The 15,148-nt window shown below is 33.7% G+C and overlaps 2 protein-coding genes across 6 annotated transcripts; one reads left to right on the top strand and one right to left on the bottom strand.

The window, feature by feature from the left end:
* Positions 1 to 532: 532 nt before the first annotated feature.
* LOC110456408 (protein inscuteable homolog) lies at positions 533 to 10,438 on the bottom strand. 5 transcript variants are annotated; one of them, XM_021507142.1, is made up of 15 exons: positions 10,275 to 10,438; positions 9,358 to 9,451; positions 8,928 to 9,019; positions 7,770 to 7,918; positions 6,840 to 6,903; positions 6,413 to 6,536; positions 6,065 to 6,117; positions 5,363 to 5,483; positions 5,067 to 5,180; positions 4,454 to 4,579; positions 4,115 to 4,286; positions 3,591 to 3,766; positions 2,930 to 3,155; positions 2,541 to 2,617; positions 533 to 1,968 (listed from the first exon to the last, which is right to left on the bottom strand). In XM_021507142.1, the coding sequence occupies exons 3-15, from the start codon at positions 8,951 to 8,953 to the stop codon at positions 1,837 to 1,839; spliced, it is 1,560 nt and encodes a 519-aa protein (XP_021362817.1). In that variant the 5' UTR covers positions 8,954 to 9,019; positions 9,358 to 9,451; positions 10,275 to 10,438; the 3' UTR covers positions 533 to 1,836. The 5 variants fall into 5 exon arrangements, with proteins under 5 accessions (XP_021362817.1, XP_021362818.1, XP_021362815.1 ...); XM_021507143.1 differs by lacking the exon at positions 10,275 to 10,438 and adding an exon at positions 10,158 to 10,191; XM_021507140.1 differs by lacking the exon at positions 9,358 to 9,451 and having other exon boundaries at positions 8,928 to 9,086.
* A 165-nt stretch (positions 10,439 to 10,603) lies between these two features.
* On the top strand, positions 10,604 to 14,686 carry LOC110456409 (small VCP/p97-interacting protein-like). The gene is made up of 3 exons (XM_021507146.1): positions 10,604 to 10,761; positions 11,582 to 11,755; positions 12,761 to 14,686. Exons 1-3 carry the CDS (start codon positions 10,696 to 10,698, stop codon positions 12,773 to 12,775), a joined length of 255 nt encoding a protein of 84 aa, XP_021362821.1. The 5' UTR covers positions 10,604 to 10,695; the 3' UTR covers positions 12,776 to 14,686.
* Positions 14,687 to 15,148: the final 462 nt, after the last annotated feature.

Below are 15,148 nucleotides of genomic sequence, written 5' to 3'. Positions count from 1 at the left end.
CAAAGAAAAATACTGCTATCTGGTAAATTGACTAAGCAATTAATAAATGAATTCCAAAAATGAAATTTACACACCATACTCCTCATATCCTAATCTTGGTGAATCCTTCCTTGATTTTGTTTATCTTAAATGTTATATTTTGACAGCACATCTATCCTCCCGACACAAGGTCACTCATGTAATGTTTATTTTTAATTAGTCAAAACATACAAACATTCGTCTTACATAACAAACATTGTATCTAATATAACATTCGTTGTGTTTTATATAACATACATCGTATCTTATATAACACACATCGTATCTTATATAACATACATCGTACTCATATAACATACATTGTGTCTTATGTAACATACATTGTATTCTATATTTTACACAAATAATTGTATCAAATATAACACAATGTATGTTATATAAGACATAATTTATGTTATATTTGATACAATTTATGTTATATAAGATACAATGTATATTATATAAGATACAATGTGTAATATATAGAATACAATGTGTGTTATATAAGACACAATGTATATTATATAAGACATAATTTATGTCTTATATAACACACATTGTGTCCTATATAACATATTCTATCCAGGTTTCTCTTATAAAGGCATCATGTTCATGTTAAGCAAGAGTAATAAATGAGGTCTTACTTGTGAAATTCTATGACGTATTACACGAGTAATTGGCAACAAGTTCGTCCACATACCAAGTGAAATTGACATGTTTTGTATGTGTATCTATCTTGAGAGGCCAACATTGTTAAGATAATCTTGATGGGTTGATTCAGAAAACATACCATTCTTAACTTAATAATCACAGTGAATGTTTACCTTAATCACTTTACAATGTACTATGGGTTTTAGAGTCAGACATTTTAACTGATCAAGCACTCTTATCCGTTTAGGTGGAGGTAAACTGAAATACCTTATCCTAATGGAATAACAATCAAATTAATTTGAACTAGATAAACAAAATACTGGTACAATTGTACCAGAATATATTTAATGGATTATGATTAATGATTAAATCCACACGATTTATCGCATTGTTCCATCCATGGTGTAAAATTATCTATGCAGAATCAAATAATAATCTCTACACGGCTACAGACATTTAAACATAATCAAAATAAATGGTAGGATATATGATAATAATACTACATTATAAAAAGATTTTATGGTATAAAAAACTAAAATGACATTAAAATCATATACTTTTGTGGTAATTCAATTTTACAACATGTATTTAAAAATTGTTGTGACTATATAACACAACGGCAATGCTGTGGGTAGATGTTTTGAGAAAATAGTACCACAGTTAAAGTCATTTCCCTTTTATATTATTAATCAATGTAAATTTCTAGCTTTTACACAATGAATATTTTCTAAACATATAGTAAATCCCCATTTCAGCAATACCAATTAGACAGCAAACGTTTTGGCATTATAAAAGGGGTTTGATTTGACGTGGCCAAATTATATAAGTGGCAGTATAAAGAGGTTAACTATAACCATGTGATCCTAGAGGATCATCACTTATTTTCACCCTTAACTGTGTATACATCATATATATGTTTGCATACCTAGACTAATATTGGTTCTAGTTATTTTCATTTCTGCAAATGCATGCCTTAGTTTTTATTACAAACCTGATACTGAATCTGATATTTGAACATGTTCATATAAACTATGTATCCAGTATCCATATAAGACCATTTCCATCATGCCCTGTAAACACAGTAGCCATACACAGGTGTCAGTCAGCAATTCTGAATACTGCAAGAAATATCATTGTAAGCGAGGGTGATTCACCAATTGCCAGCTGTCATACAAAGTTCTCATCAGTATTTGTACATATGAGAAAAGAATCCATGAGCCGTGGCTGAATCAGTTGTTTAAAATCAATATCAATGATATTTTCTGTTTTGTATAGAGCACTCACCTTCCTAAGGGCAGCCTGAAATACAAAAATTAGTCATGTACATTATATCATCAAACTTTTTATTTTATTTAGATATAAATCATTACAAATGTATACAAATACTTTTGTCAACGTTAATGCAAACCAAAAATAATGGAAGGTATGTTATCAAATTTGTTTTCAAATGTTTTGATGAATTAAGAAATTTAACATAAATAATTGAGATCTAAAGCCAGAATGATACACAATCTTTGATACTCTAGGGGTTCAGCTCGTTTAAGTTCTCTGCACCCCTGGTATATGTCATGATACAATTAAAGGCTCTGTACACAACACCTTGTAGATGATACAAGTAGATTACTTTGATCCTATGATGTACATAAAAAGAATCGCTTAGCAGCATAACGGTAAAATGTAATGGATTGAAGTCTGGCATCATTCCTCAGTAATCTTCCAAGGACAGGTCCCAGCCTAGCAATTAGTCAGGTTTTTTCACATGAAACCAATAAAATAGCTAACTGTGTGCCTTCAATTTTGTCTTGACAATTTCCAGGGTGCACAGAACTTGAAAATTTCAAAACAATTGTACCAGACATTTCTTAACTCACCAGACAGGCCACTAATACTGCATCACTGTTGTTTCTTTCCCCTTTATTCCTACAAAGCTCCACCAGGCGGGGTATACCTACAGTAACCACGGAAACGCTCATGACAGTGGAATTCATCATTTCATAACTAAAGGTCTGAACATGTTTACTGTTCTATTTTGAGTGTAGTGTTTGGGTACCTGATTTACATAGCATCATCAATATCAAACATAAACTGTCTGCAGTGAAATACAATCTTTCAACATACAGTACTATATGAGCATGATTTATATGTTAAACAGATTATTTCTTCCACTGTAACAGAAATAGTACATACTTGACTCAGATACAGTTCAGCATTGAAACGAGGCTCAGCCTTCACTTCATTGCAGGGTTTTTTAAAAACCTACCTTCCATTTCTACAATAATTTGGGCAATCTCTTCTTCTCTACAGAGTCTGGCCAGGGCAATGGCTGACTTCTGCTGAACCCTTTCACAGGCAGCAATCTCTGCTGAAGATTTGTAGGTCAAAGGTCGTTCCTGTAGCAACTGTAGGCAAAGGTCAAGGCCACCACTATTTATAATGCACTGTCTACAGTTGTCAACAGCAACCATATTGGCTAGGACTGTTGCCACCTAAAACAGATGTATAGATTATTTAATGAATCTATTAAATATAACAATTCGTATGTGACATAACTAGTAGATTCTATCAAACATAGGTACATGTATGATAGATAGGGAAATTCCACCCTTAGGTATTGAATCTGGGTTCAGAACCTCAGCATCAGTTCAAAGCCTGAATTCTACCCTCAAAGTTTGAATTTTTCTATCTTCTATACCTACATAATGATTGACTTTTTTCTCTCACCTCTCATCCAGAAAGGGTGACAAACGGACAATGACATTGCCAATACAACAATAAATAATAATAGATTTTCCAGTTAGCATGCAAATTAACCAAGAACATATTTTGGAAAGGCAGGATAAAGTATGGTTTACTACCTGACGCGTTTTGATTGTAAATATTCTTTTGTTGTCAATAAATGGCAAATTCATATACAAACACACCTGGTCCTTCGCGAAGAGAGACTGTGCCACACTGGTACCGCATGACTGGATGAGAACACGCGGGGCATCATACTTGAGCAGAATATCACATGCCATGCTGTCCATAAACGTGATGTTTGCAATAGCTGCCGATGCCAACAGAAATACTTCATGGGAAAGAGTGTTGGCACATAAACCTAAGAGACAAACAAGTTTCAATCAATAAGTGCTTCCCTGACAACTCTAGCCAAAATTCATATATTCATATCTGGAACAGCTCTTATACAAATTGAAACATTAAATAAACTTACAAGATTTGCAATTGAAATTTAAGATCATTATGCAATTTAAACACTGTAATACAAATTTTACCAACAAACTCAAATACATGTACAACAAAGCCACTTTTGTAAAAACAAAAACGCCAATCACACAAATTTAAAAACAAATAATAAAAACTAGTTTGTTTTATCCTGGTATAGTTCCACACACAAAATAATATCTGAAGCAGAATGAGTTACAGAATGCCCTCATAAATGACATACCGATCAATGCCCGTAAAATTTCATCCAAGTTTTCTACCAGGCCCGACAACTGCTGGAAGTTTTCAAGACAAGGGGAAGTAACTTGTGCCAGTACCCCTGCCACCTCGCCTCGTACCTTCTCACCACCAGAATAGTCACATAAGATGTCCATTAGACACTCCACACCTCCCTCCTGTCAAAGTATATATACATGTATTGGCAGTGAATGAAAGCTATATATTGTAGTAGTGTTTCCAAATTGTATACAGGTTACCGGACTAACAGAAAGTTATCAATTTTCATTCCATCATTGAACCTAATTTATCCAGAAAAGCAATGACTATTTTCCGTGATACTGACCTTTTCTATTTCAAATATTCCCTCTGCTACACAACAGATGGTGGCTAGGGCTCTCAGGGTCTGTGGATGTATGAAGCTCAAAGATTCTGTCCGACAGATGTCCAGTAATGCCCTCACACCTCCCTCCTGAAACACACATAGCCAGTATATAATGTACAAATGTATAACATTTCATATGTTTTATACAGAAACCTTCATACTGCTACTATACAAAGTAATCACCAACATAAATTTATATAAATACTGATTTTATATGAAAACACCTTTTAGGTAGAAAGCACAGAATACTTATACATTTATTTCATATAAAGATTCAAAACTATTATGTTTAATCTTTTAAAGATAATCATGGTACAAGAGTCAGAAATTGTTCATGTTCCAAAGGTCACCCCCGATATTCTTGCAAACTTCTTCTTATTTATTTTTCCTGGTTCATGTACCTGTGGATCTGATTTTACCCTGGCAAATATTGTATTTATGTTCCTTTGTACATATGGTGTTATGAAGAAAACCTTAACACCACAAATATACTAAAAATGTGTTGCTTTGTGTTTCTGAAAAAAAACTAGTACAAATGGTGTTTATAGGAGTGATCCTGAACAGAACACCTTACCCTAGCAAAGATATAGCACATGTGTTCTCCTTCCAGCCCTAGACTGACCACTGTCCCGAGTGCACTGGACAATGTCACAGGATTATTGGCCTCGTCAAGGGTCTCCACCACCTTCTGTTAATGTAAAACCAGACAGCTCAATTTATCAACTGTTTGATCGTTCTTAATAAAAAACATTTTGATCAGTCCTTGTTATGTAATGATCAACTATAAATAGCTCATTCTCAACTATTTTACACATCATCATGTACAACTGCATTAGCAAGACAACTCACAGACACAACATATATATATACCTGTAATAAATGTCCAAGGGCAAGGTCTACCAGGCGACTAAATGCTTGACCTAGGAATGTCAGTTGGTTAGTGACTGGAATTTTAGGTGGTGTCCGGTCATCCTTTGAAGTACTACTTTTTCTGGTAAAACAACATGCACCCCTCTGATGTTAATTTGATCAAAACATTTCCAACAAGACATAATTAAAATTTGCAAATTCATAAATGAAAAACTTATTGATACTCCTGCAGTTCCTATTCAATATAAATTATCTGAGATACAAAATCATTTGTCTCAAAATTATTTTAGTAGTACAAGTATGTATATGTAACAGTAGTTACGAAAAAATATTGTTTAAATGTACAGTAACATAAAAAGTAATTAATAGTAGAAATACACAGAGTTCCTATTCAATATAAATTATCTGAGATACAAAATCATTTGTCTCAAAATTATTTTAGTAGTACAAGTATGTATATGTAACAGTAGTTACGAAAAAATATTGTTTAAATGTACAGGAACATAAAAAGTAATTAATAGTAGAAATACACAGAACTATCTGTTCCCAAGAAAAAAGTTTCCTTCGTTAACATGTATATCCTTATGAAGATGGAAGATGGCTTGATTACAATTTCAAATACTCTGGTATTGTAGTACTATTTAAGTGTTGGAATAAGATGAATATCATACTGATTCTGATAGGATACAGAGAACACCTTACCTGTCAACCTGCTGAGCCAACTTCGCACATTCACCCATCACTGTTTCTTGTTGCTGTACAATGAAGAAAGAAAAAGTAGAAAATGTCAAAATCGAAGAATTACAGTACATTTGTATAACAGTATATACACCAAGACTTAAGGTTAAAAACATGTTATTCCATACATCAGGGCATTTCATTTAAATAAAGTATAATTTATAATTACATGTAAGTGTCTCCTAATTTGCTGTCCCCTCACCAACTCATACTCATATAAGCCATAACCCTCAAATGGATTTATACAGCAACAGTAATTGAAATTTGTTACGAGCAGATCAAAAACAATAAGATCATTTAAGTTCAATCTACCTCTAGTATATACGAGGGTGGGTCAGGCAAGGACAAGTTACACTCCTGGATGAGGGACCTGATGTGACAGGTGAGTTGAATTACCAATGACCGTACAGCTGACCACTTCTCAGCTTCTACATACCTATAAATCAGAAATGATAATTAAATACGGAAATATACAAATGACAATCGTTTTTAAGGGAATAGTCGAGACAAAATTAATCTGAATCTCCTTAATTGTTAAATGGTAATCATAAATGTACAGTGTATGCTCAACTTATAAAATATTTCCTAGAATAAGATTATTTCTAATGAAGTAAAAAGCAAAGAATAAAAGCATTTTTTTTAAGTATCAAGGCAAAGGTAAAGTATATGAACATACAGGAAATATCCCAATTGGATTGACACAACATCAACAGGCAGCTGATCAGTGTTGATAACTCACTTGAATAATTTAGTGAACTCATTGCTGATGTGATGAGAATCGTCCCGTATTGTGTCAATTCCATCTGAGGAAACAAAATGATACATTGATAAAACGGTATGTTAATGAAACATATACTAACATATACCTACATTGTATTACTGAAGTAATTATAACTAATGTGGTGAGCATGGTAACATGAAGGGTCATACTTACTATTCAAACAGAACATCAAACAGCATATCCTTAACACATGCATATGATGAGTTAGATATTTGCAAAGTTATTTTAAAATCAGTGCTGTTCTTTAGGAGGTCTAAATAGACAGATGATTCAATCAAGGCTCATAATTCTAGAAGGCATTGAAATCCCAACGCAATGACACATGCACAGGTAGGTAAATTCATACACATGCACAGGTAGGTAAATTTATAAGGTATTTTAAGTTTTATTGAAAACATAGTAGTCTGGTTACTATATTCAGGTCACTTTTTTCAAATCCAGTTAACCAATAAATTATATGACTGTGATGTGACAAGGGTTAGTTAACACATACTGTTACTCATCATATGATTTCACTCTACTGACCAGTCTATATACCAGTTTGATCAGCTGATTGTGCAAAGGTTTTACACAACAGCACTAGAAATGTAATGAAAACCTGTTTTTTTGTGAATTCTACACGGCACTAATACCAATATCCTCAATCAAACGCAAAATAACATAGCCCTAATTAAAAAAAATGCATAAATATACTGATTATACAGCTAATACTTTACTTTGCAACTCTTTCAGTAATGCAAAACACATTCTTATAAACTCATTACACAGCTAATGTAACACACTGAATTGAAGTTAAATTTAGCATCTTCTTTGCTATTGAATTCAAGACTCCAAAATTGTCATCCCCACATATGCTATTTCCCTATAACATGTTTTTAATTTACCTACTTTTAACAACAGCGGCATTAAGGCTGTACTTGTCCATCTCTGTGAGGAGAGACTTTCCCTGTAGAACACTCATACATTCTGTTTCTGTTGACCAGCGGATGTCAGACAACCATTGCTGAGTAGGGTCAAATATGAATTTCTCCTTAGCACTGTCAAAAAGAAAGCATGTTCAAATATGAATTTCTCCCTAGCATTGTCAAAAAAAATAAAAATAGATAGAAGTATTGTGTGGACAAGGTTAAAACTGGTATGTATATCCCAATATTTCTCTTTTAACTTAAACAATGAGTTTCCAGCTGTCTGATCTGTGCAGAAATTACATTGAAAAAACTCTTACTTAACATGTCCCATATAAAACTTTTGTGGAATACGTACATCACACATGGTGCACTCAGTGACCTGTTACAATCAGATGACAGCATTGTATTAATCATGACCTCACAATCAATAAACCTGTCAAACCATCATTTGACTGACTGTGATAATCTTGCCAACAAGTGACACCACCTCATGATCATGGCCCACTTGTATAAAAGATTTCAACTCTTGAGATTTCCTTAAGTCTTAGATTTCCCATAGACAATACATTGCTTGAGATTTTCCTTAACTTTGAGATGTTTTATACAAGTGGGCCCTGGAACTTAAGTGTTATTGTACAAGCTTGCCCTGAATGTCATGCGTTGATCTTTAAATTTGAGGTATACCATTGGCATATCATACTTTTTTCTGCTCTTTCCAAATATGATCTTAGTTTGTTTTTATTCATTTCTAAATATTTGGGATTTGGAAATTCTAACCTTGGGTAGAATATCCCTTTTTATTTTATATCCTTGTCTCACCCGAAGGTTCAGACAGGGGGTGGGGGGTACCCAATTCATTACAACTGTTTCAAGGCCCGTAACAATGCATCAACGTTGGGACAGCAATGCATTGAACTTGTAATGTATATGACAGGGTCAACAGAAAAAATAATAATTCATCCCCAAGGGGGTGAAAGATTCTATATATCCCACATACACTGTATATACGGATACATGTACCTACATATGGGATTTAATTAATTTAATCAGTTATATTACCAGCAGGGTACATGTGATCTATATACACAAGGATCGAGGTGTACATAATAATCCTCATCTATCAAATCTCTTATCTTACCTCTTTTTGACACTGTACCGCAACATGATGCCTCTTTACAGCATGTTGTACCACAATCAGTCTCTTCCACACCAATGGACCGGCATGGATACCTGTATGTACATGTACGATCTATAGTGACATGGAAAGTTGCCTGTACAGTATATGGGTATTTGATACCTAAAATAAAATTCAAATATGGAAAATAAACTTAATGAATTTGTTGTGATTATAGAATATATTATATTTCAGTGATGTTACTTTATACAGTCTTCTAAAATTTTGGTGCCATTATTTTTCAAGGCTCCATGTATCTGCGACAACATTTGATATTCTATGGTCAAGAATATGCTTAATATGAAGCAGGTTTTGATATCCCTTTATCTTTACTTAAAAGTAGTATTTTGAGATTATTCTCAATTTAATTGCTACAGTGGGTTCTGTTACATGCCTTTTGATCCAGAGAGAATTAAGTCCTAGGGGAGGGTGACTCCTTTCATTTGCATAAGTTGTTACAACATTAGTTCCCTTTGGCCCCGGAGGCTCTGCATCAAAATGAGTCGAAGTATATGTCATTCAGTATTTTAAGAGTAATCTTTATGACAAAGGGCAACACCTTTCATTTTCAAGATATAATTCCCTTTGCCTAGTACTTGCCAAATTAAACGATATTAATCATTACTTTTATTTGATATATACTCCAGTCATACATGATCAGAATTACGGTTTTCGCTGCGTGATATAATACGTTCAACCACGGACTTAGATTACATAATCTAATTCCGTGGTTTAACACCGGACTTAATCTAAGTCAATGGTTTAACCATCTCCTCAACACATTTCACAGGACACACATTGTAACAGGTCCAGTACTCTGCCGATTGAGCTATATACATTTGTAGCTACATGTATAAAGACTATATAGCTACATCAATTATTGTAAATTATAGCTGCATGGAGCTATATATTCTCAGATTTTAATTCTCTTAATCAAATTAAATCAAAGTCGCATAAAACAATAAGGTTTATGTTACTATTGACTATAAAAGCATACAGTTAGATGTTAATTTTCTTTTTTCATAAATGAAAAAATTCCAATTTTTTTACATCATTATTTTTTAAAAAGGATACTTATATTTCCTAAAAAGGAAAATCACATGTAAATAGCTCAAAAGACCTATTTCAAATAGGTCAATAGAGCTATTATAGGTCTTTACAGCTATATAGCTCAATCGGCAGGGTGTACTGGACCTGTGTAACGGGACACATGTTAGGCCTATCTAGCTACTAGCTATACGCCTATAGTAGATCGATCGAGTCACTGCAGTCTGCAGTCACAAACATAACACACACATGTTGCTCACTCACCAGTTGTGTTTTTGGAGTACAAACACAATTATCTCTAGAGTATAGTTTTCTCAAAATATTGCATGCTAACGTTTCCCAAAGGGTGTCTAGGTTATGGGGACCCAAAAGTCTCTGCAAAACAGAAAATATTTGTTGTCTTTGACGACACATAAGCGGCTTTTAGACAGCGATACTAAAGTTTGCACATATTACGGAAACGGAAAAAGTATCACATGTATCATTATTTTGGTGCTGTTGTCACTTTGCTATAATCCTTCATTAAGTTTAATTTTCTACAGTTTTTAGTTATCATTGTTAAGATATCCTTAGGTCACCTAATTCGTTATCTAGTTATATTATCGTTCCTTTTTATGCGTAATTTGGGTCGCTTACATCACATACAATTGCCTATCTGTCAAAACGGGTGGTCAAAACCTTTAGAATGGGCATTTGCTATTCGTGCTTCGAAGGAGGACCCGAATCTTCAAGCGATGATGATGAGACACGTGTAAGTGTCACATAATCAGCGTTTTGCGCATGGTGTCCCGTTGTAAATTAGAAAATATCTCGGCTGAAATTTCATGTGTTCTACTTTCTGTTTGACTAAAGTCAGCCTTCTTTTTGTCATTTCAGTTTATCATCATTGGATCACTTCCCATTTATTTTGCCAAATGTTAAGGCATTATTTCAATTGTTTGATGGATTATTCTTTAACCAATTATAACACAGACGCATGTATTTCATAGGCAGATATATGCAGCAAAACAAATATAAATTGAGTGAAAAAATGTGGAAATACATGAAATGTAAATAATGATGATAAAAAAATGATATGGCAATGCCATTTGGCCCATTTATGTGTATATAGAAAAACATGTATGGTAAGGGCCATGCAATTAGAGCAGGAATTAATGCTGTATTAATGTAAAAGATGTGGATTAATTAGGTTGCCTTACAAGCGTCATCAGCTGTATGGAATTTCCCTTCTGAAGCTAATTAAATAAATAGCGGTAGAGCATCAGGCTGGAGAGCCAAGGGTCATGGGTTCGAGCCCCAGCGACCGCACTATCTTCATCACTATTTCTCGTCCTACTACATTAACAAATCAATAGTAGTCGTAGATTACTGGTTTGATGTCGACAACGGTGAGTTAAAAGGTGCATGATCACATATACCCCAGAAGTATCTGATGGAAATATACATGTATCAATTTTACACATACTGACATAGTCTCCAACAATTCACAATCAGTGTGTATGTTGCATATTGAAATTTTATATAGATCATATGATAAATACATTTGATGAATATTGATGTTGTTAATTAAGGAATTAAGACGTCAGCAGATGGCAGATGCAGCCTTGAAAAGACAAGGTAATGCAGCCAACCGAGGAATCAAGGACCCTGCATCAGTCAAGCGGAAACAAGAAGCTCAACAAAGACTTGAGGAAGAGGAGAATAAAAGAGCCAGAATGGGAGGAGGAGGAAATGGAAATCTTAAAGTATGTTATCTCATTAAATTCTGTGAGAATTTTCTTGAAATATTGTCGAATACGAGTTGTTATTGGAAGGATTTAAATTTAAAACAACTAACTTAATTTATCAAGTGTTTTCATTGCCATGGATTTAGGTTTAAGCTAGATTAGAAGAAGACTGATATAGGCATAGCCTGTTGTCTGATTCTTTTGTCAATACTGTTCTAACATCTTCTTTAATGTATACAACTTATCTATTTGTATTATAGATGTTTTGTCAATAAAATACTTTGGAATTGTATTGAAAATCCATCTTCTACTGTAGGGATAAAGGGATTTTATCCTAATTTGGTCGGAGCATCTTTTGGCCAAGGGGACTCAATTTTGTATAAACGGTAGGTGTGGCCCTCCTTGTGGCAGAGGGGTGGGGCCCAATAGAGGAAATAGAGGTAAAAACCTTTGAAATCCTTCTGCTTCAATAGGGATTAAGGGATTTCATCCATAATTTGTCTGGGGCATTCTTGGGCCAAGGGGACTCAGTTTTGTATAAAGGAAGGGTGAGGACCCTCTGGGTGCTTAGAGTTGCAGGGCCCAATAGGGAAATTCGAGGTTTAAATCTTTTAAATCTTTCTTCTTCTGTACCATTGGAGGGATTTTATGTAATAAGAATAATTTACCATGGTTGCTTTATTATCCAGTTGAGCGATACAGGACTCTTATTAGATGATCTCTCAGGGCATGTGATGGTTTTTAGATGATCTCTCAGGGCATGTGATGTTTCTTCAGATGATCTCTCAGGACATGTGATGTTTCTTCAGATGATCTCTCAGGACATATGATGTTTCTTCAGATGATCTCTCAGGACATGTGATGTTTCTTCTTTTGATCTCCAATCTCTCATTACAGGTTGTAGTCTGCCATAGTCCTTACAGTCTTCTACAGAGTAATAGGTATCAGGACAATTCTTATCTAAATGTCAATAAAAACATGTAATATTTCTTCAAAATTGTTCATGGGTTTTTCTCTTTTCAGTGGAACATGGACTGAGAAGAGCAGGAAGAGAAGATTTATATGTGACCTCTACTGATATTCCTGTCCCACCTTGCATTATGAAATATATACTCTTTATTTATTATGGAAACATTCTATCATTAAAATAATATATTTTCTGATTCATCGTCTTTATCTAGCATTAATGAGTGTTGCCTGCATTCTTATGGGGGTAATTGTGCTGCATTCATATTTCAAATAATTAACATCTCAGCAAACTTTGTGAAAGTGCCTACATGTATGTACCTTGTGTTCGTTCATTTATATACAATCGTATTCTCACTCAATGCTGTATGTATTCATTTCTCAGTGTATGTGCATATCATACTGTTCATTTTTTTATTGTTAAATGTCACATTTCTTTAGGAACCCTTAGATTTACTTCTCATTAGCTCTAAAAGTTACAATTTTTGACCTAGTTCTTTTTGACGTCTGTATACCTTTAAATATTACATGAACCTTTTTTTCATTATTATTGTAAACTTTAATGAAGTAGACACAAAACTACTTATTATAAATATTAGGTAAATAAAAATTTGTTTCATGATTAACATATCAAGTACTAAACAACTTAATGTAGTTGGTAATTTACAACATGTATTCATCTGAAAAAAATCAAAATCTGTACAAGAACACGCTGATGAATCAATATCAAGCAATTGTGTTGTAACTTGATCTAAAATACATGCATCTTTTATATTGATGTAAAATCATTACCAAGATACGAAAGCCTATTGGTGTCATTTGGAAAGCGTTATTTATCTCTATAGGCCATAATTATTGCGTTTTAACGAGATAAAAAAAAAATGCTATTCAAAATGACACTAATAGGCTTTCGTACAAAGAGCACACAATTTCATAGATATAAATTATTTCTTCTTGTCCAATTTTACAAATAATTGTTATACTTTCTATGGAGGATGGAATAAAAAGCAAATATTCAGGGAAGATATATCTCAATTGTTTTTAATTTTCTTTACAATATTTTCTTTACTCTCACAATATAGATACTTCTATTACTTGCATAATTTTGCATCCTTTGTTTATTTACATCCAAATGGATTATTGTGAAAGCAAAAGCATATTCTTTTACTTGCACAGAAATAAGAGCTACATGTACTAGAACAAAAGAAATTGACAATGACATCCATTTTCAGATTTTTGATTTAATGCTTAAGTGAATCACTACCAAACCGTTCTTGTTTTTATTGCTGACATTGTAAATTAAAATATTACCCTCTTACATATGTACAAGAATTAAGGCATGGTTATATTGTCAATACAAAAGGTTTGTTGTTCAGAAACATTTATGATTAATTAAGATAACCTTTATATCAGAATATGGTAAAGTGATATTAGCTTTGCATACATGTATGTACTATGATAAAAAAATGAACTCATATAGACATATACATATATAAGTGTCAATCATCTCAGTCTTCCCTGGATCCTGGAAGGCAAACAAATTAATTATAGATTAGATCATTAAGTGTCTGTATAAAGCTCTTGAAGATGGACAGTTCTTGTCATTTATGTAGTTATGTCATTTCAAATACTGTATTCTTAGAGTACTGTTGTATTTTGGCTTGTAAATGTTGTCCATGTGATGGGAGAGAACTAACTGTGTACAGTGCCTATGGATAATTACCTACTGATGTTTGTATCAATTTCCATTTTGCTAAAATCTGAGACGCATATTTTATGTGACTGCTTAATGTTGATGTTTTACATACTTTAAATGTGGTTGATATAATGTTGTAGTCATTATTATGGAGAGAGAGAAGAGAACAATTTAATACGCTACATAAAGACTGTTTTGAGGTTCAGATTTAGAACTATATTGTCATGTTAACATCCTTATCAGTGCATTGGTTGTATTGAACATATAATAAACATGTGGAACAAAGGTGTCGTTGTTTATAGTTTATATTGTAGTGTATAAAGATGACACAAATCAGCCCTGCAGGTCGGGGAGCGAGAAAAGAATAAATCTGCTGTTACCCACGGCATGTATCGTAAGAGGCGACTGATGTGGGGAACCCCCTGCAGAATATTGGGGATTTGCTTTTGAGCCCTCTACTTGAAGACGAAAGCGACCAATATTTAGGATCTTTATATTTCTTTCTACTTCTGACTACCTTTTATTTCCTGGCTTGGCAATACCTCACTTTTGGTTTTAATGTTGAACGTTCGCCCAGGTGAGGAGGCAATGGGTTCTGTACCAATGCCGGGACATACAAAAGTCCTAAAAAATGGTAGTTGTTATTTCCCTGCTTAACGTTCAGCGTTTAGTGCAATGGCAACAACTGGTTCATCCGTTGTCGGTATAGTGTGACCGGGCGGGTTGCTGTGCTGTGTGCCTTCGCCATG

Source organism: Mizuhopecten yessoensis, unplaced genomic scaffold (assembly GCF_002113885.1).
Source record: "Mizuhopecten yessoensis strain PY_sf001 unplaced genomic scaffold, ASM211388v2 scaffold8745, whole genome shotgun sequence".
Classification (NCBI taxonomy): Eukaryota; Metazoa; Mollusca; class Bivalvia; order Pectinida; family Pectinidae; genus Mizuhopecten; species Mizuhopecten yessoensis.
The sequence above is the reverse complement of the archived record's forward strand: the minus strand, read 5'-3'. Positions and strand labels throughout refer to the sequence as shown.